The sequence below is a fragment of the Procambarus clarkii genome, chromosome 74 (assembly GCF_040958095.1).
Source record: "Procambarus clarkii isolate CNS0578487 chromosome 74, FALCON_Pclarkii_2.0, whole genome shotgun sequence".
NCBI classification, from domain to species: Eukaryota; Metazoa; Arthropoda; class Malacostraca; order Decapoda; family Cambaridae; genus Procambarus; species Procambarus clarkii.
In genome coordinates this window covers 18,619,774-18,641,658 of record NC_091223.1, presented here as the reverse complement: position 1 = coordinate 18,641,658, position 21,885 = coordinate 18,619,774, and the positions used below count along the sequence as shown (strand labels likewise).

General features: G+C 47.3%; 1 protein-coding gene across 2 annotated transcripts in view; it reads left to right on the top strand.

Annotated features, from left to right (window-relative positions):
• Positions 1-20,249, top strand: part of LOC123767378 (uncharacterized) — a 49,806-nt gene extending 29,557 nt beyond the window's left edge. For both annotated transcript variants that reach the window (XM_045757039.2, XM_045757037.2), the window contains 4 exons: positions 3,530-3,643; positions 11,952-12,067; positions 12,720-13,515; positions 16,752-20,249. In XM_045757039.2, the coding sequence (XP_045612995.2) occupies positions 3,530-3,643; positions 11,952-12,067; positions 12,720-13,515; positions 16,752-20,107 (4,382 nt within the window). In that variant the 3' untranslated portion in view covers positions 20,108-20,249. The remainder of the gene's footprint in view (positions 1-3,529; positions 3,644-11,951; positions 12,068-12,719; positions 13,516-16,751) is intronic.
• Positions 20,250-21,885: the final 1,636 nt, after the last annotated feature.

Below are 21,885 nucleotides of genomic sequence, written 5' to 3'. Positions count from 1 at the left end.
TCATAACCACTCTTTCTTCACATTATATTACAAAAATCACAAATATTTATTATGCATTCTTCAGTTTGGTTGTGGCATATAATAGAGCAGCCATTGACAAAGAATTCCATATTGAGGTTATCTTGAGGTTATCCTGAAATGATTTCGGGGCTTTAGTGTCCACGCGGCCCGGTCCTCGACCAGGCCTCCACCCCCAGGAAGCAGCCTGTGACAGCTGACTAACTCCCAGGTACCTCTTTACTGCTAGGTAACAGGGGTAATAGGGTGAAAGAAACTCTGCCCATTGTTTCTCGCAGGCGCTAGGGATCGAACCCGGGACCACAGGATCACACGTCCAGTGTTCTGTTTGCTCAGCCACTGGCTCCCTTATTAAGGGAGCCGGTTATTAAAGTCATAACTGTATGGCAATTATTAGTGGGTCCAACATTACAAATGACCAGACAAATTTTCCTTGAATTGGTTATACTGTATAACATTGTATGGTGTAGCCATGGTTTTAGCTACACCATAGGTGGTGTGTTGAGAGGCTAAATATTATACTGTATAACATTTAGACCCTCATTCTATGGTGCAGCCATGGCTCTAGTGTTGAGAGTGTTGTGTGTTGAGAGGCCAGAAAGCTTGTTGAATAAAAAAGCATGGGGTCACTTTCGTGAAACATTACTATAATTTATTAACGGCTCACTTGAATAGTATTTCTTTCTTGCTTCATTCTTCCTGCAGCTGGTCACCTTCCTCTGCATCCCATTGCAGCTTATTATCTTTCTTGCAGGTTTCATCTCAAGACAGACAGCTATTCCAGGTATTTTAATATCATAAAATCATAAAATTGTCTTGAAAGGTGTGCTATGGAATGAGCCAGTGGATGATTCCTATTTCACAGAGATTTATTCAGTATCTATCATATTTATCATTTCTGTATATTGAATATTTTCTTGCTTTTCTGGGGGGAGCCCCGTCGGCTCCCCGGAGCTTTACCGGCTGATATGCTAATGTCAGACTTTGGCATCAGTCATGTGTATGGAGTTCTAGGGCCTACCGGGGACCACGAGCCAGAACCTGGCCCCCTCAGAGAGGCAAGGGGAGCAATGGCCTATAGAAACCCCCGTGTGGTTGGAAGCATTCTATGTCTGCCATCGACCGGGTCAAGCATCCAGAAAGGTAAGCATTCCAAAACAAACCCCTATTCTGGTGAAAATTGCTACCTAAGCCGAACTAGTGAATAGAACTCTTCAACAGAAAACAAGGAAACTAGTATGACGTCATACGTCACCGCGCCGCTGTCTGCGCAGCTCCCCCCTCCCCGGGAGGGGGAAGGGGGAGCCCCAGACCTCCCACGCCGGCTATCCACCCATCAGTTCTTCGGCTGATGCTATAGGCACCGGTTATGTGCTCCGGCTCCAGTGGTTGTTTCAGCACTGTACCTAGAGTGTGGTGTCTGTTTTCTAGGTGGTGCGTGAGCCGGGTGTGATTCTTCAGTACTCGGGCTGCATGCGCCTAGGGTTCCCTTCCCTAGGTGCCCTGTAAGTACTGCCCTTGGGGCTTGGGGCCACCTTCCACAAGTTCCTTGGGTCCTGCCCCTGCTTGGCCGTTTACCGCTTGGTTTTTGGCCGCTCTTTGTGTGCTCGGGTGTTCTGTCACCCTTGTTCGCCTTAGAGTAAGGGGCAGTGTTTGCACTGGTGGGGCGCGGGGTACTGTGCAGCTTGTCTTTACCAATCATAGCGGCCGGCTCTGTTCCGCTTGGGTACGCTGTCCTCTTGCGGGGTTTTCTTTTTCTTTTGTTTATATACCTGGTGGGGGGGTCTGCCTTCGTTCCATCTCCTTGTGCCGCCTGGGTTTCGGTGGTCGCGCCCGAGATCTTCTCGCGGCTCCGCCTTTTTCCTGGGCTCGGGGGGGCCTTGTCGGGGCTGCTTATGTTCTGTCTCGTGGTCTCGCCTCCGGTTGGTGGTCGGGTGGCTTCGTGGTAGGTGTCCCACCTGCGTGCTTCTCTTGGCGGCGGTATGGGGTATTTTGGCGGTCCTTCCTTTTCCGGTCCCTTCTTAGGTGGTTCCTCTTGTTAGCTTGGTTTACTCTCGGCTTAGTTTTCTAGTGGGGGGTTGGGGGCCGTCGTCTTGCCACATACTGTCGCCTCTTTTCGTGCGGCGCAGGCGGAGCCGCTTCAGCTTGCTTTCGGTCTTGGTGTTGCTTCTGCACCGTTAGTCAGCTGTCTTGTGCGTCATTTCACCTCCGGCCTGTTCGTGCGCCGCTTGCACCATCCTGGTCTCTGGTCAGCGTGCTCTGTCTTCTCCTCGGTTGGTAGTGCCCCTTCGGTTCTGGTGTGTTTTTTCGTCGGCGCTTTCTTTTGGGCCTTTGCCTCTGGGGGTCGGTTCGCTGTGTTTTCTTGCTCCTTTGGTTTTAGCGTTTTGGTTGTTTGATGGCAGCAGTCTCCATCTTTTCTGGCGCGGGGTGGGGCTGCTGCATTCTGGAGGGGTCCAGGGTTTGTTGGTGCTTCGTTGGTCGGGCCGGGGGTGTGTCGTTTTTGTGTTCAGTGGCGGCCCTCTGCTGTTGTTTGCGTGCCACGGCGTTTGGGTCCGGAGCGCGTTTTGCGTTGATCCGGTTCTGTTCTTCCCGGTTCGCGGGTGATGGTGTCCCGGGTGGTCAGCCGTGTTCTTGCGGCTAAGCTGCCTATGTTCTTCCCTCATGCCTGTGGCGTTCGTGGCTTCGCTGCTCTCGCTGCCGTCTGGGCGACGTGGCCTTGCAGTCTTTCGGGCTTGGATTTTGGTGTTCGTGCAGGGGCCTTGCTGCTCGTGGTTCTCGTGTTGTTCCCGGGATTTTCGGGGCTGTGGCGTCTTGGGTTGGCGTTTGCTGCCGGTTGTCTCGCCTCCTTGGGGGGTGCGTGGTGTCCGCCTCCCGGTTTTGTCCCTTTGACCTTCCTCTGTGGGTAGTTAGCTCCGGGGAGCCGACGGGGCTCCCCCCAGAAAACCAGCGTTGAATGTAATGAAACGCCATTTTCTGGGTGAGACCCGGAGGCTCCCCGGCAACCCTCCCTCCCTCCGGTCGGCGTTTTTTCGCGTGTTTTGACATCCAGCCTCAGAACTGATGGGTGGATAGCCGGCGTGGGAGGTCTGGGGCTCCCCCTTCCCCCTCCCGGGGAGGGGGGAGCTGCGCAGACAGCGGCGCGGTGACGTATGACGTCATACTAGTTTCCTTGTTTTCTGTTGAAGAGTTCTATTCACTAGTTCGGCTTAGGTAGCAATTTTCACCAGAATAGGGGTTTGTTTTGGAATGCTTACCTTTCTGGATGCTTGACCCGGTCGATGGCAGACATAGAATGCTTCCAACCACACGGGGGTTTCTATAGGCCATTGCTCCCCTTGCCTCTCTGAGGGGGCCAGGTTCTGGCTCGTGGTCCCCGGTAGGCCCTAGAACTCCATACACATGACTGATGCCAAAGTCTGACATTAGCATATCAGCCGGTAAAGCTCCGGGGAGCCTCCGGGTCTCACCCAGAAAATGGCGTTTCATTACATTCAACGCTGGTTTTTTCCAGGTTGGGTTCGTGAAATTGTATTCCGTGCAGTTTCTGAATCTGCAAATCGTGATGTTTATTATCATACACCTACGGGCAGAAAACTTCGATCTCGTGTGGATATAGCAAAGTACTGTGAGTATTAGAAGTCAAAACTCTGTAGTGTTTTTATACAACAGTTAAGTAGAGTAACTCTTGGTATTTAACAAATAACATCAGTTATTAATTAATACAATACTTTAATTGCCTAGTGTCCCATATGTAATTGCAAGTTGTAAAGGTTCAAGAAGCTTTATGCAATCTACTTAAATAATTTTGTTGTAATTTGATGTTATTCATTTATTTTCCTCTGTTTATTTACATGAAACAGGTTAAATGTAATTACAGGATGAGAGCTACGCTCATGATGTCCCATCTTCCCACTACTCTTTGTCATACATCACTTTAGAACAACTGATGGCTTTGGCCTCCACCACCTTCTTACTTGGGGTGTTCCAACCGTCTACCATTCTGTTTGCAAAAAAACAGCGTTGAATGTAATGAAACGCCATTTTCTGGGCGAGACCCAGAAGCTCCCCGAAGCTATACCGGGCTGATGTGTATATATTAGACCGTGGCAACAGTCAGTCAAAGGAGTTCTAGGCCTACTGGGGGACCAGAGCCAGAACATGGCTCCCTCAAGAGACGCACGAGGAGCAATGGCCTACAGACATCCCCATGTAATTGGAAGCGGTCTTGTGAAGGTGAGGAAAAGGGGGCGAAACACACCCCCAAGAATGACAGGTCCGATGGACCCGAACCCAGGGAGGGGTATACCTGAAACCAACAGGAACACTGAGGGGGAAGGAACAACCCCACTCTGAGGAACTGCCAGCCCCTCACCGAGGGTACAAAGACCCAAGAGTGGCAAAACGGGGCCAAGACCCCTCGGGCAACCCCGCCCCAACCCCAGGAACCTATACAGCAAAACCCTGGGGCGAAGACGCTCCCTCAAAGCCCCAGCTTTACAAGGAAAAGCCAGGGCAGCCGTACAAACACTAACCCTCAAACCGCTAGGGGCCCAAATGGATTTAACACCCACAGGCGCAACAAAAAAAAAATCCAAAAAATTCTTTCGTTTTATAGAAGTGTTCATTTTTGTTCCCTGATCACTGAAAAAATAACAAAAAAATCGTAGGTGGCGTATTTTAGCCGCAATAGGGTAGGGAAGTCTGGCAAAAAACCAGTGTTGAATGTAATGAAATGCCATTTTCTGGGTGAGCCCCGGAGGCTCTCTGGAGCTTATCGGGCTAATGTATGTTATATTAGATCGGGACATTAGCTAAGGAGTTCAGACCTACCAGGGACCAGCGCCAGAACCTGGCCCCTTCAGAGAGGTTTCAGGGAGCAGTGGCCCTGGAAAACCCCCTTGTGGTTGGGGTTTCCCTTATCTGCCATTGACCGGGCACCCAGAAAGGTAGGTTTATCATAACAAAACAAACCCCACATGGTAAAAAACTAAAACAAAAAAATGAACAGAGAGGTAGAAACTCCCTACAATCCCAAGGAAACAAGCAAACATCACACTTTACTGCCGCGCCGACCGTCCGCGCAGCACTCCCCACCCCGAGAGGGGGAGGGGGAAGCCCCGGACCTACCGCACCTGCTGCCTAGCATCAGTTCGGAAGCTAAGCTTAAACCAACGCGAAAAAACTGCCGACCGGTGGGAGGGAGGGAGGGTTGCCAGGGAGCCTCCAGGACTCACCTAGAAAATGGCGTTTCATTACATTTAACACTGGTTTTCTGTGGGGAGCCCCTATGGCTCCCTGGAGCTTCATACCCAAAGCAAAGGAAAAGAAACGGCTAACCCAGGAGACGGCTGCCACAAACTCTGCAACGCGAAGCCGAGACAACAGGCTGCAACCTGCGACCCAAGGCAACAAGAACGCACAAGAGCAGATGCGCATAAAGAATGGGCGGCCAAGAACCTGTGCGACCCTCAATCCCTGTGCCTGAAATGAGCCCTAGACGTCACCAACACAGCAGCAAAAGCTGCAAAAGTCCGAACAGCACGGGCGCAAGGCTGGAAAACTGGAAAACTCTGCGGATGACCTGGGAGACCCGAGCCATGAAAAAGGGAACGAGAGGAACCAGATCAATCCAAAGCGCATCCCCAGACACAGTATGCAGGAAATGGCAAAAAAGCGCAACCGAATAACACAGGACGCACCCCCGGCCAAGCCAATCAAGCATCAATAACCCAAGAACCCCTCCGGAAAGCAGCCGTCTCGACCGTCGCCAGGACGGAGAAAGGCTGCAAACGTACAAACCTACCACCAGTACCAAAGAGCAGAAACCTGAACCGAAGGGGCTACCACAAACTTAGGAGAAGATAAGAAGGCACCCTGATCAAGGACCAGGACGGCTCAGGCGACACATGAGCAGGCCGGAGGTAAAACAAAACACGAGAAAGCGTACGAAACGGGGCAGATGTGACGTCCACCCCGAACACAAGCCGGAACGGCTCCGCCAGCGCTGCACAAAACGAGGCGACAGTAAGAAACATCAAATAACTGTAGTCCTGAAAACCCAAGAAAGGACAAGATAACCCAATGCGAAGGAGAAGACAACCTATGAAGAGCAAGAAAAAGTACATAGAAACACCAGGAACGTCATACTGTCACCGAGACGAAGCTCGCAGGTGGGACACCGTCAACAAAGCCACCTGATCACCACAGAGATGGTGATACTCGTGTCAAAAAACCAGACTCGAAGTGCCGAGGAGAAGGGCGAACCAGTCACATACAGGACCGATCCGACCTGCCGAAAGAGGCGGAGCCGCGGGAAAACGCCCCGGGTTTGGACACCTATCATGCAGCGTCTGAAAATAAAGCTGTGCCGGCTACCAAGGAACCATAAGGACTACTCTCGTGGGAATGGGCTCCAACCGAGCCAGAATCCAGAGCAACAGCTGGACTGGGAGAAGAGGAACAGGTACCCCCACCTCGACCAGTTCTGCCGAAAGGCATCCACCGTGAACGCCTCGCAGGCGGGTAAGGGCGCCACATAAAATAGGGGACGCCTAGACCACGCCGACTCGAAAACGTCCATGGCCAGGAGTCCATACGTCAGACAGAGCCAACGAAACGAGTCGGCGACGACTGGCCAATCCGCGAACAGGGGAATGAACCAAGACATCTGTCCTCCAGAACGCAGGACACACCCTGGACATGAACCTCACGGTTAACCAAACCCCGAGAATCCAGCAAACGAGCCACTCTAAGGAACCAACCCCAAAGGTCAACACCTAAGAGAAACCCTGTGGTTCCGGCAAAGAACCGCCAGAGAACAGTCCGAATGAAGCTGAAAGGTAGAGCACCGAGTGACCCAAACCCTCTGAAGCGCGAACCAAATAGCCTCGAACTCCCGGACCGTACTGTAAGCCCGACGGACGGACAGACCCCACCATCCCCGGCCGACCTTGTGAGCACTGGTCACAAAGCCCAAACCGAGAGATGACCCGTCCGTGAACACATCGAGCGAAGGCTCGGGGAGGTGCCAAGGCACGGAACCCCAAAAACCCCAAAGAGGAAGCTGGTGACACAGCACCAACACAAGATCCCCAAAGGAACAAACCCAACGATTGCAAGAGAGGCGGAAGGGGAGTCTCCAGAGGTACCAAACAGACGCTGAAGCCAAACCTGTGTTGGTCTGCCCGACCCCGCACGGGCAGACCAGCACATCGAAGTTCAGACTCCCACACAACTGCTCGAGCAACCGCTGAGCAACCTTGGACCCCCTCATGAACAGCCGAAGGCGGGACCACAGCCGCAGCAACACTTCTGGAGGGAAAGACAAGGAGCGGCCCAAGAGCCCTAAACAAGGCCCAGCCAGGTCTGAACCCGGGACAGAAAGAGATGGAATGTCCTCCAGATCACCAGGAAACCAAACCCAGTGATCTGGAAAGAACCACACCCCTGGCGAGCAGACAAGCAGACCGACTGGGAGCCCACACCAGCCATTCGTCGAGGTAGGCCAGACACCGAATCCCAAGCAGACTCAGACAGGGCACCAAGATCCAGTAAAGATGCAAAAATACACAAAGTGCCAATTACAAAATAGGGAAGGCAACAAAAACGGCAAGCCTGAAGCCCCACCACCAGCTGTGCCAGTCCCGGAAAACTGGAGAGGAACATGTCAAGAATTGACCTGGAGGTCCAGGGGCACCATCCAGGCACCCGGCCCCAACAGAAGCCGGACAGGAGACAACAGACTTCTGAATAGGGCAAAGAATCCAGGGCGCAGACTGAGTCCAGAAGAACCGCAGATCCGCAAAGTCCCGTGTCTGCATTAGAACAAGCGGGAACCCCGGAAGGATGGGGCGGATTGACCAAGTCCAAACGTACCCACACCAAGAAGACATGACGAAGTGCAGGGGAAGAAGCCCAACTGCCAGCCCCGAGCCTCCCAAAGGGGGGAGAAGCTGCCCAACGCCACTAGAGGCCAGAAGACAACCAACACATGCACATGCAGTCCAAGTAATGTGGAATCTCACTCCTGGCTCACACCCCACCGGTAGAGACAGTCCACACCACAAGGCATAGAACTGAAACAAAAACCGGAGCCAGAGGCACTCGACCTGCCAGTAAATCCATCAGCCAAGAACTAACAGTTGGATCGCAGGTGCGGAGGGTCTGGGGCTCCCCTTCACCCTCCCAGGTAGGGGGGGGGGTTGCGCAGATGGCAGCGCGGCAACGTGATGACGTCATGCTAATTTGATAATTCTGTTTGGGTAGTTCTGTCCACTCGCTCGGCTTGTCGTAGCAATATTTTCACCAGAATAGGGGTTTGTTTTGGGGCGCCTACCTTTCTGGGTCCCTATTCTGGTCGATGGCAGACATAGAATGCTCCTAACCACAGGGTGGTTTTCTATAGGCCATTGCTCCTCGTGCCTCTCTGAGGGGGCCAGGTTCTGGCTCGTGGTCCCTGGTAGGCAAGAACTCCAAGCACTTTGATACCAGAAAGTTATACATATCCATTCAGCCTGGAGAGCTCCGGGGAGCCTCTGGGACTCACCCAGAAAATGGCGTTTCATTACATTCAACGCTGTTTTTTTTTTTCCTCTAAATTTTGTGCATATGTTAAAGGCTACATTGACTATTTTTTTCTTTTACAGTAAACTATACTCCCAAACTAAATTTTGTCCTTAGGAAAATGAGCATTATATGCCATTCTGAGTCCCTAATGAATTTAAAAAAAAATAATTGATGAAATATCAAATTAATTTTATGAATGTGAAATTGTGAAATTATCAATTTTTTTATAATATTTTCTGGGGGGAGCCCCTTCGGCTCCCCGGTGCTATCCAGGCTGAATAGATATGTATAACTTTTTGGTATCAAAGTGCTTGGAGTTCTTGCCTACCAGGGACCACGAGAGGCAGGGACCACCTCTCCTGTCAGTTGACGGTTGTGCAATTTCCTGAGCCTCCTGGGCCCTGTCTTCTTTACGTTTGCTTCTGTGGGTGGCGTCTGCCTCCACCACATGGCTTTTTGGTGCTTTTCGTTTCCTTTCCCCTCTGACATTAATCAGGTTCTTTTTAGTGTCTGTGGCTCCTTTGGGTGCTCACTTCCTCCTGTGTCCCCTTGTGCGTACAAACATACGGACATAAGTACAGTAGACCTGCTGAGGGCCTATTGGCCCGTGCGAGGCAGCTACTGTTTCTTGCCACCCATTCCCACTCACATACATGTCCAACTTGCCCTTGCACCAATCGTGGGGCCCCACCACCACGTTATGTGGTAATTGGTTCCGTGAATCAGCGGGCCTGTTACCGCGCCGGTCGTTCCTCCGGTCTTTCCTCATTCTGCGCTTATCCCTTTTATGCCCATTGTTTCGTGCCCACAATGTGCCGCAAGGGTGGCGTGTGCCACTATCCCAGTTTCTATTGTTTCGTGGTGATTGGTCACTAAACACAAACACTAAGGAACTACTTATCTTTTGTTGCATATACAGTTGTTGCGGGTGATATTTTGGCGGGCAATGGTGCGGGTTGGGCGCACTGAGTGTCGGTACGGTGTCTCGCATGTCTGTTATAGACCACGCTTGCAGGTAGACTAGTTATTATTCGCTACTCTGCTGGTTATGTGCTTGGGCGACGCCTCACAGTTCTCCAAAGGTTGGCAGGAATTTTCCTTGGAAGTACGGAACGGTTTGAGTTCCATTGTTGGTACTTCGTAGAACTTTGCTTCTCTAGTTAGGCTCATGCGTTTGGAGCGAGTGTCTTCTTGGGATACTCTACTCACTCCGCCACCCTTGTTCACTGTTCCATCCTTGTTTACTCTTCCCCGCTTGGCGGGTTTGCGTCGATGGCTCCTGACTGGGGTGTTTGGTGTGGTGTTTGGTCACCTTGCATGTGTCTTTAGTGCCTTTTTCATCCATCTTTTGTTCTTTGTTGTCCTGTGGGGCTCTGCCCTTCATTTCGGTGCTTTTGTTTTCGTTGTCGACCCCTGGGTCAACAACGAAAACGTCTGGACACTTTCCTTGCCTATCTTCGGTGCCTGACTGCACTCTGCTGTCCATAAGGTCCCACAGGTATGTACGCGCTCCTCTACACATTTTGTGGCTGGTCGTGTGCATTACTTCCCGGCCGCTCCTTGGGCCGTATTCGTGGTTTTCCTTACCTATTTCCGTTTTTCCTCCCCCATGCTACACTTTTTTGTGTATCTGGGTCAGTGCTTCTTGATTATCCTGTTTGGTGCTCCGGTGGGCCTCTGTCCATGTTCCGCGTCCTGCTTTTGGACTTCTCCGGTGTTCTGTTTTGGTACCGAGTTCCTGCGATTTCTGTGTGGTTTTCTGCAGGCTTCGGGTTGCGCTGTCTGTGGGGAGTGTGGACTTTTCAGTCTGCCGCTCCTACCTTCCTGGTTCCTTTTCTTGGAACCGGGTTTGCTGGGTTCCGGTCCTGGTTTCGGTTTTTCTTTGTTCCTTTTCCGGACCGGGTGTGTTTGCTTTACTGCGGTTTCTCGTCCTCGGTAGTTATCCTCTTGGATGCCTCGGGGATGCGTGTCTCATTCTTCCCTGCTGGAGCTGGTTATGTTGCTCCTTTGGGTTGCGGGGTCGCTGTTTTTAGATTCGTGTTTTGCGCTTTCGATCGTGGTGTTCGTTTCTCGTCATTTGTGTTGGCACAGGTGGGTTCGTTATTGGTCTCCCACCTGCGTGTTTCGTCTTGGGGGCAGTGTGTGGTTTTCCTATCACTGCGAAGGGTCCTTCGGTCTTTGATAAGGGTTGGCTTGTCTTCCCTTCGAGGTTGTTCTGGGACCGTCGTCTGGGATTGTCCTGTCACCTCATGTTGGGTGGTGCTGGCAGAGCCGCTCCTGCTTGCGTTCAGTGTTGCGGTTCCTTCTGTTCCATTCCACTTGCTGTCCTGGGCGTTGTTCCCCTCTGGCCTGCTCTTGAGTTTTGGTGCCGTCCTGATCGTTGGCCTGGGTGGTCATTTTCTTCTCGTTTTGGTCTTTGTTTTGTCTGGTTTTGGTTGTTCAGTTAGGACATGTGGTATCCGCCTCCCGGTTCCTTACCTGTTTTACTTATCTGTGGTGAGGTAGCTCCGGGGAGCCGACGGGGCTCCCCCCAGAAAACCAGTGTTGAATGTAATGAAACGCCATTTTCTGGGTGAGTCCCGGAGGCTCCCCGGCATCCCTCCCTCCCTCCGGTCGGCGGCATTTTTCGCGTATTTTGACATCCGGCCTAAGCACTCCCAGTTGGATCGCTGGCGTGGAGGGTCTGGGGCTCCCCCCTTCCTCCTCTCGGGGAGGGTCTGGGGCTCCCCCCCCCCTTCCTCCTCTTCGGGGAGGGGGGGTTGCGCAGACGGTGGCGCGGCGACGTGATGACATCATGCTAGTTTGATAATTTTGTTTGGGGAGTTCTGTCCACTCGTTCGGCTTTCAGTAGCAATAATTTCACCAGAATAGGGGGTTTGTTTTGGGGGACCTACCTTTCTGGGTGCCTGTCCCGGTCGATGGCAGACATAGAATGCTCCCAATCACAAGGGGGTTTCTATAGGCCATTGCTCCTCGTGCATCTCTGAGGGGGCCAGGTTCTTGCTCGTGGTCCCTGGTAGGCAAGAACTCCTAGCACTGACTGATGCTAGAAAGTTATACATATCCATTCAGCCTGGATAGCTCCGGGGAGCCTCCGGGACTCACCCAGAAAATGGGCGTTTCATTACATTCAACGCTGGTTTTATTTCCTGTTCATGTTATGATATTGATCATCAGGAAACATTGGAGCATTTACCATGTAGATTATGCCAAAAAAATTGAGTGGTTAAGAAAGGTTGAGAAATTGTGCACCCGGCCCCTTAATTGTTTAAATTATTTTGTTTAAAATATTTACTTTTTAGGGTTAACTATAGTCTTGTATAAGTACTATATTTACTGAACTATAAATTATGACTTCTTTTTTGCAGTGAAAAATGAAAATGTGGAAAATCTGACTGTTGAAAATTTCACTTTTAACAAGTTTCCTTTTGAATTTGGTGAACCTTATGAAGTCATTCGGAATGCCAAATTTAGAAAAAGAAAGGTAAGTTTTGTTTATGTACTTTATAAAACATAATTATTACCTTTCCAAATTTAACCCTTTTTAACATACACAATTTTAGGTGACAGCATTCAAAGAGTATGGTTGTTTTGATGTTTATTACAGTTTGGTTACTGTAGTCTGATTATGTGTCATGATAGGTTGAGACAAAGATGCTTGGTATATGACACTGGTAGAGTTAGGTAGGATGTAGTGCTGAGGCTGGCTTGAAGAGGAGAGCTTGTGCGAGGCATGGAGCCGAGAGCAGAAGGCCTGAGCGAGGCTGGGGGTAGTGAACTCGAAGGAGGGCGGAATCATAGAGCTCTGATGAGGGAGGAGAGCAGGTAGGGCAAATTAGGCCAGGATTGGCTGTCTGCTCTAGATATGTCTAGTGTTACATCGAACTAAAAGGTTTTCTGTATTGCCAGAAAAGAATGTTGACCGGCACGACTTGTTGATGAGCGTGTCCATTAAACTCAGAACGATCTAACTCTTTGGAGCAACAGTGTGTTCTGCCTTGAAAGAAAATTTAAACATGTTATCAAAACCTTATTTTTATTAGTTTAAAATAAAAAATATAGTTAAATATTTATGTACTGTATATTGTACAGAAATGTTTCTCACAGTTTTTAGTCAGCTTTGAAATTGTCAACAGATACAGTTAAATGAGGAAGATGCGATAGAGGGTATTTTGAAGAAACGTTTAAATTCTACTACAACTGCTAAGGCAAAAACCCCGGGAAAAAAGAAAAGTGTTTATTCCACTTCAGCTGCCAAGCCGACTGCTTCAGATGCCAAGCTGACTGCTTCAGATGCCAAGCTGACTGCTTCAGCTGCCAAGCCGACTGCTCCAGCTGCCAAGCCGACTGCTCCAGCTGCCAAGCCGACTGCTCCAGCTGCCAAGCCGACTGCTCCGGCTGCCAAGCCGACTGCTCCGGCTGCCAAGCCGACTGCTCCGGCTGCCAAGCCGACTGCTCCGGCTGCCAAGCCGACTGCTCCGGCTGCCAAGCCGACTGCTCCGGCTGCCAAGCCGACTGCTCCGGCTGCCAAGCCGACTGCTCCGGCTGCCAAGCCGACTGCTCCGGCTGCCAAGCCGACTGCTCCGGCTGCCAAGCCGACTGCTCCGGCTGCCAAGCCGACTGCTCCGGCTGCCAAGCCGACTGCTCCGGCTGCCAAGCCGACTGCTCCGGCTGCCAAGCCGACTGCTTCGGCTGCCAAGCAGACTGCTCCACCTGCCAAGCCGACTGCTCCACCTGCCAAGCCGACTGCTCCGGCTGCCAAGCCGACTGCTCCACCTGCCAAGCCGACTGCTTCACCTGCCAAGCCGACTGCTCCACCTGCCAAGCCAACTGCTCCAGCTGCCAAACCAACTACTCCAGCTGCCAAGCCAAGCCTGGGGTCTGAGGATTGTTGGGGCATCCTTCATGAAAAACACACCTTGAAAGAAAATGGTAATGTACCTCATAGCCTTTTTTGTTTTTTGCCTTGGTGGTCATTTTGGTTTGTTTTTTTTCAGGTAAATTTATATGGCACTTAATTTGAACATAAGTAATTTGTTCTCAACCCTGTGGCTGCAGTAGGCAGTAGCACTCACCTGATAAAAAGTACTTTCAAGACTTTGGTCTTCAGAACAGGACTTTTAGACCCTGTAGCTGAAGATAATATAGGAGATCTAAATCAGTCAGAATAACTTTTTTTTTAAGACATGTTAACCATTACGAATGCTATAATGGTTTATAATGGTTAACTCCCTGTGCTGCGCAAATTCTATACTGTAGAAGTTCGCTAATCCGGACTATGTGGGAGGCCCCCTTGCCGGATTAACTGACTTTTCACCACGGAAATCCAAAAGTGAACACTTCCAAAAATGTTTGCACCACAAACAACATAATTTGAATTTCCACACAATAAGTAGTGTGTGGAGCTGGGTGGGTGGGCAGGCAAGTATGGTAGGTGGGTGGGTGGGCAGGTAGGGATATGTGGGTTCAGGCAGGCAGATTTTGGATGGGTGGATGGCAGGCAGATGGGCTTGGTGGGTTCAGGTAGGCAGGTTTTGGCAGATAGGTGGGTTCAAGAAAGCAGGGTTTGGATGGTAGGTGAGTGGGCAGGCTGGTGGGTGGGTGGGCAGGCAGGCGGGTGGGTGGGTGGACAGGCAGGGATAGGTGGGGTTCAGGTAGATGGGTGGGCGAGACAACACTGGAAAGAAACAGAGATCACACATCTCCTTCCTGTTCACAAACCCCACCTCACACAAGCCCTTCCCAACTCACCCCTACAAGCCATCCACCCATCCAAACCCTGCTTTCCTTAACCCACCTATCCCTGCCAAAACCTGCCTCCCTGAACCCACCTATCCCTGCCTGTCCACCCACCCACCCACCCACCCACCCACCCACCTGCCTGCCCACCCAACCACCAGCCTGCCCACCCAACCACCAGCCTGCCCACCCAACCACCAGCCTGCCCACTCACCTGCCCACTCACCTGCCATCCAAACCCTGCTTTCTTGAACCCACCTATCTGCCAAAACCCGCCTGCCTGAATCCACCAAGCCCATCTGCCTGCCATCCACCCATCCAAAATCTGCCTGCCTGAACCCACATATCCCTACCTGCCCACTCGTGAGAGTGACTCGTTTGCAGTACTTAGTTGTTTGGCAGTTTTTCGAGGCTTCATTTTCTCTGAACCCTCTAGTTGTCTGTAAAGCTGTTCTGACTTTCTGGAGGCTTCCTCTGGTGAGGTGGCAGATTGTCACCTGCTCTCTTTTCCACTGTGGAACAGTTGGTTCAGGATAGGGGGTGGGGGGGGGCAGGTTCTGGCAATCTCAGGCAGATGGTTTTACTCCATACATTCCCATTATGGGCCATGAAACAAAATTCAGCTGGATATACTCAGTTTGGTATTACAACTTTTCCTGTTCAGTAGTTGTGTAATATACTTCCTCAGTGCACCTTCATTGGACCTAAAATACTTATGCTACTGCTACCAGCACCTCCGCCTCACACCCTACCCCCACACACATACACACAAGGTAATCACCCTACCCCCCCACACACATAAACACAAGGTAATCACCCTACCCCCACACACATACACACAAGGTAATCACCCTACCCCCACACACATACACACAAGGTAATCACCCTACCCCCACACACATACACACAAGGTAATCACCCTACCCCCACACACATACACACAAGGTAATCACCCTACCCCCACACACATACACACAAGGTAATCACCCTACCCCCACACACATACACACAAGGTAATCACCCTACCCCCACACACATACACACAAGGTAATCACCCTACCCCCACACACATACACACAAGGTAATCACCCTACCCCCACACACATACACACAAGGTAATCACCCTACCCCCACACACATAAACACTAGGTAATCACCCTACCCCCACACACATACACACAAGGTTATCACCCTACCCCCACACACATACACACAAGGTTATCACCCTACCCCCACACACATACACACAAGGTAATCACCCTACCCCCACACACATACACACAAGGTAATCACCCTACCCCCACATACATAAACACAAGGTAATCACCCTACCCCCACACACATACACACAAGGTAATCACCCTACCCCCACACACATACACACAAGGTAATCACCCTACCCCCACACACATACACACAAGGTAATCACCCTACCCCCACACACATACAAGGTAATCACCCTACCCCCACACACATACACACAAGGTAATCACCCTACCCCCACACACATACACACAAGGTAATCACCCTACCCCCACACACATACACACAAGGTTATCACCCTACCCCCCCACACACATACACACAAGGTAATCACCCTACCCCCCCACACACATACACACAAGGTTATCACCCTACCCCCACACACATACAAGGTAATCACCCTACCCCCACACACATACACACAAGGTAATCACCCTACCCCCACATACATAAACACAAGGTAATCACCCTACCCCCACACACATACACACAAGGTAATCACCCTACCCCCACACACATACACACAAGGTAATCACCCTACCCCCACACACATACACACAAGGTAATCACCCTACCCCCACACACATACAAGGTAATCACCCTACCCCCACACACATACACACAAGGTAATCACCCTACCCCCACACACATACACACAAGGTAATCACCCTACCCCCACACACATACACACAAGGTTATCACCCTACCCCCACACACATACACACAAGGTTATCACCCTACCCCCACACACATACACACAAGGTTATCACCCTACCCCCACACACATACACACAAGGTAATCACCCTACCCCCACATACATAAACACAAGGTAATCACCCTACCCCCACACACATACACACAAGGTAATCACCCTACCCCCACACACATACACACAAGGTAATCACCCTACCCCCACACACATACACACAAGGTAATCACCCTACCCCCACACACATACAAGGTAATCACCCTACCCCCACACACATACACACAAGGTAATCACCCTACCCCCACACACATACACACAAGGTAATCACCCTACCCCCACACACATACACACAAGGTAATCACCCTACCCCCACACACATACACACAAGGTAATCAATTCTTTCTGAAGCTTTTTTCTAGGTATACAGTATAACATTTTTATTTTATTTTATTTCAGATGGATTTGAGGTTACTAATGAAATTGGAGAAACGACTGGATATGAAGATTGGATCCCATTTACCTCATCTAAACCTAATGTTGCCAAACAGGGAAATAACTCTGAACATTCCTTAAAGCCCACTCATGAATATCAAAATCAAGATTTGTTGAAACAAAGAGATTATACAATGAGAAGGGATACTCTTTTAGAGAACAGAAATTCTCAGGTTAACAATGAGATACAAAATGAAATATTAGAAATATGTAAGGAACTCAAAACTGATGAAGATTATATCACAGATTTAGCTGATATTCCTGGCCCAAATAAGAATAACATCAGTATTGACAACAAATTGGCTAACAGAGACCTTAAGTGTGAAATACAAAAGGCAAAACATAAAGTGAATTCTGTGAGTTATGGTTCTAGTTTTAAAAGTAATAATAATGGTAAAATATATTTGAGCAAAGAGAATGGCAAAATAATTATTTCATCTCAAAATGGAAAAATGTTGGGTAAAACATCAAATTCCATTCAGGCCCGGGTATGCAATTCTGACAGAAGATTGTCAAATAAGTGTGACATGGAATTTCATGAAAGTTTAGTCATGTCAGAAGAAAACTTAAAAAAAATTGATATTAAGAAAGAAATAGAGATAGATCCTGAGACTCCTGATGGTGAAAGTGTATATGAAAAAGAAATGTCGGAATCTCTTGATATAAAATTTGAACCAATAAGTGATATTCCATTTGAGAGTAATGATCCAGGTGTTCCTGGACTATTGTCAAATGAGAAAGAGTATTGTTCAGATTTGATGTCAGAGTATACAGATAATTGTGTAAAAAGTGAAATCAATTGTTTAGACTCTGATCCACTTGGAGATGATTTTGAAGCTTCTAATGGAAGTCTTCCTGTAATATCAGAAATTCAAAGTGGAGAGGAGGTGGAAAAACTTTTCTCATTCACCGAGCATCCTCTTAGATTATGGCATCCAGTACCAACAGAAAATACAAAGACTTGTATTAATACAAGGAATGTAAATTCATTAACCAATTTACAGACTTCAGAGAATATGTACCGTCGGGATTTACCTCTGACACATGAAGCAAGTGTTCAGCAACCTGTTAGCCTTCAGTCCAGTAATACATCAACCAGCGCCACACCACCACAGTGTGTGATAACATCTCGTGCTCAAGAAAGTCCAGTATCTAAGGAAGCTGGTCAAAGAAAGTTGCCAGAAATGCAATGCTTACCACTAGATAATAAGGCCAAAATGACAGATAAGTACTGTAAGTCTACAGCTACAAGACAAAATATTTTGCCTTATTGTCAGTATAAGAAGGCCTCCAAAAAAATAATTGGAATAATAAAAAATAATGTGGCTGTTTTCCAGGAAAGCACAGCAAATGATGAATCACTTCGAACATTTAGAAAATTAACTATGAACACGCCATCAGAAAAAAATACATTTAGTAGACAAATACATAATATACCAAAGGAGCAGAAAATAACATTAAATGAGAAGGATACTAATTTGTCAAAAGATTTGCATGGAGTAGTTGGACAACCAAACATGTCGCAACGCTTGAATAATCCAGAATCAACATTTACTTCTCAAATAAATAACTCGTCAATGGAGCAAGAAAAAATACAACAGTATAAGAATGTATTTTTATCATCCGGGCACAACTCTCTAAGAACATTTAGAAAACTGAAAACAATTGTGACAGCTCCTTTAAATAGCAAAGCAAATAATATACCATTATATGAGAATAACATACCTAAACCATCTACATCAAATGAAGAAATAAGTGTTTCACTTAGGAAATTTAGGAATCAAACAAGAAATAGTGCACTAGAGGCAAGTACAAGAGGAACATTAAAAGAAGGCAACATTAAAATTCAAAAACCAGTTTTATGCAGTCAATTAAATGAGTCTCCATCACAGCAGACAAATCTGCCAATCCAACCATCAAGTGGACAAGCAACTAACTTGATATCACAGCAGACAAATCTGCTGCCCCGACCATCAAGTGGACAAGTAACTAACTTGATATCACAGCAGACAAATCTGCCAACCCAACCATCAAGTGGACAAGTAACTAACTTGATATCACAGCAGAAACACCTGCCAACCCAACCATCAAATGGACAAGTAACTAACTTGATATCACAGCCAAAAATGGCAACTTTCTTGATATCACAGCAGCAAATAGCAACTAACTTGATATCACAACAGAAGGAACTGCCAACCCAATCATCAAGTGGACAAGTAACTAACTTGATATCACAGCAGAAACACCTGCCAACCCAACCATCAAATGGACAAGTAACTAACTTGATATCACAGCCAAAAATGGCAACTTTCTTAATATCACAGCAGCAAATAGCAACTAACTTGATATCACAGCAGAAAAATCTGCTAACCCAACCATCAAGTGGACAAGTAACTAACTTGATATCACAGCAGAAAAATCTGCTAACCCAACCATCAAGTGGACAAGTAAGTAACTTGATATCACAGCAGAAAAATCTGCCAACCCAACCATCAAGTGGACAAGTAAGTAACTTGATATCACAGCAGAAGAATCTGCCAACCCAATCATCAAGTGGACAAGTAACTAACTTGATATCACAGCAGAAAATAGCAACTTTCTTGATATCACAGCAGCAAATAGCAACTAACTTGATATCACAGCAGAAGAATCTGCCAACCCAATCATCAAGTGGACAAGTAACTAACTTGATATCAGAGCAGAAAATAGCAAATTTCTTGATATCACAGCAGCAAATAGCAACTAACTTGATATCACAGCAGAAGAATCTGCAAACCCAATCATCAAGTGGACAAGTAACTAACTTGATATCCCAGCCAAAAATGGCAACTTTCTTAACATCACAGCAGCAAACAGTAACTAACTTGATATCACAGCAGACACACCTGCCAACCCAACCATCAAGTGGACAAGTAACTAACTTGATATCACAGCAGACAAATCTGCTAACCCAACCATCAAGTGGACAAGCAACTAACTTGATATCACAGCAGAAAAATCTGCCAACCCAACCATCAAGTGGACAAGTAACTAACTTGATATCACAGCAGAAAAATCTGCCAACCCAACCATCAAGTGGACAAGTAACTAACTTGATATCACAGCAGACAAATCTACCAACCCAACCATCAAGTGGACAAGTAAGTAAATTAACATTGCAGCTTGAAAATGTGAAGATGCCACCATTTACAATTAAAGAAGAAAGGCTTCCGTTACCACAAAAAAGTATTATATTAACTCAGCCATTATTAAAAAGAGAGAGATTTAGTGCTTCACCTGAAAACTGTGACAATGCAAGCATCATCAAGTGGGAAAGTTAATGATGCAGGAACATGGCAAACAAACATACTAGTATCAAATGGACAATTAAATGCCTCACAAATACAAACAAAAAACATGTGAACTCTAGCATCTGCTGTCAAGACAACTAAATTGGCTTGACAGCAGTAAAGTATGTCAACCTAACAATCAACATTAAGTGGACATAATGGCTCAACTCTTCATCAGCAGCAACTAGACCATTTAATAAGTTAATATCTGAACAGTTAATGTATCAATGCAGTTATCAAGTGGACAAATAGTTAACTTGCCAATTAACTACATACACACAAAAACAGCATAGTGTTGACAGTGTATTGCCTTGACATTGCACCAGGCAAGCTTAACCCAGAGCCCAACTGTAAATATTAAGTTGGCAAATAAATAAGTTAATAACGCAGAGGGACATCACATGCCAATAACAAGCAAATGTAGTACTCTACCATACCATTCATATTTAGTCAAATGATTGGAGTAAAAGACAAAGATACTGTCTATGCTTGCTAATCTGGATCATGTGTAGCCCCACATCTCCTAAAAGTTAGCCGGACACCTGGATTAGCAGGAATTTCTGGATCATGTGTAGCCCTACATCTCCTAAAAGTTAGCCGGACACCTGGATTAGCAGGAATTTTTATTGGGAAAGTATAAAAAAATTTAAATCATAATTTATTGTACCATAATTTGTAACATAATTTGTATTTTCACATGCACTAAACATAAATTTACATGGTTAGGGGAGGATCGTCATACACATTATATGCAGTACTCGAATACTTTATTGGCAATACAGTAACAATTTCAACTTGCCTTTTGGAGTTTGTCAGCTTGCTTGCTGAAAGACTTCAATATTATAATTTAACTAGCCGAACACTACAATAAAATTATTGTACATGAGCTTTGCGTTCCCTTATTTCGCAGACTGTTCATCCCCATACCAAAACCCTTTGCAACACTTAGGAGCTGATGTCACTGCTGTAGAAGTTACTTGTGCATTTCACACTGTTAAAAATCACAATAGTTTTCTGTCCATGGATTGTTCATATGTTTTGCTAAAAAAAAAAAAAAAGGACTTTCTCCGATTCTGAGGTGGCAAAGAAGTTTTCTAGTACGCAAATAAAGACAGAAGCAATTGTTACATCTGTGCTTGTACCATATTCTGTTGTTGATGCCTTGAAAGGTCTTGAAGAAAATGAGATTACATACTGTAGAATTGTTACATATAGAAGCAATCACGATACATTAAAGCTATTTCCTTTAATTATTCAGTATTTTGATAGAGAGAATTGTGGTTTACAGTTGCAACTGATTGAGTTTAAGAACAAGCCTAATGAGACTGCAGACACAACTACTAATTATGTAAAAGAAACCATAAAGAAAAATGGACTTTGAAAAGTGTGTGTGTCATTCTCGGGGGACAACTTCAATACAATATTTAGACTCGAGCATAATGAGGAAGGGAATATTGTGTTTTCAAATTTGAAGAAAATGATGGAAGATAGATCATTAATTTCAATGGGTTACCCAGAACATATCTGCAACAACTGTGTCCATCGCGGAGCAGAAAGAATGAATATTGATATTGAAAATCAATAAAATTTATCAGTACATACTTTCATATCTATACAGCTGGAACTGAGCAGGTGAAGGAGTACTGTGACTTTGTGGAGATTAAGGACAGAAGGCTCCTCTCTCATAGTAAGACTTGCTGGCTGTCACTATTTCCTGGCATTACAAGGCTGATACAGATGTTTCCTGTGCCTAAATCCTTCTTTCTGTC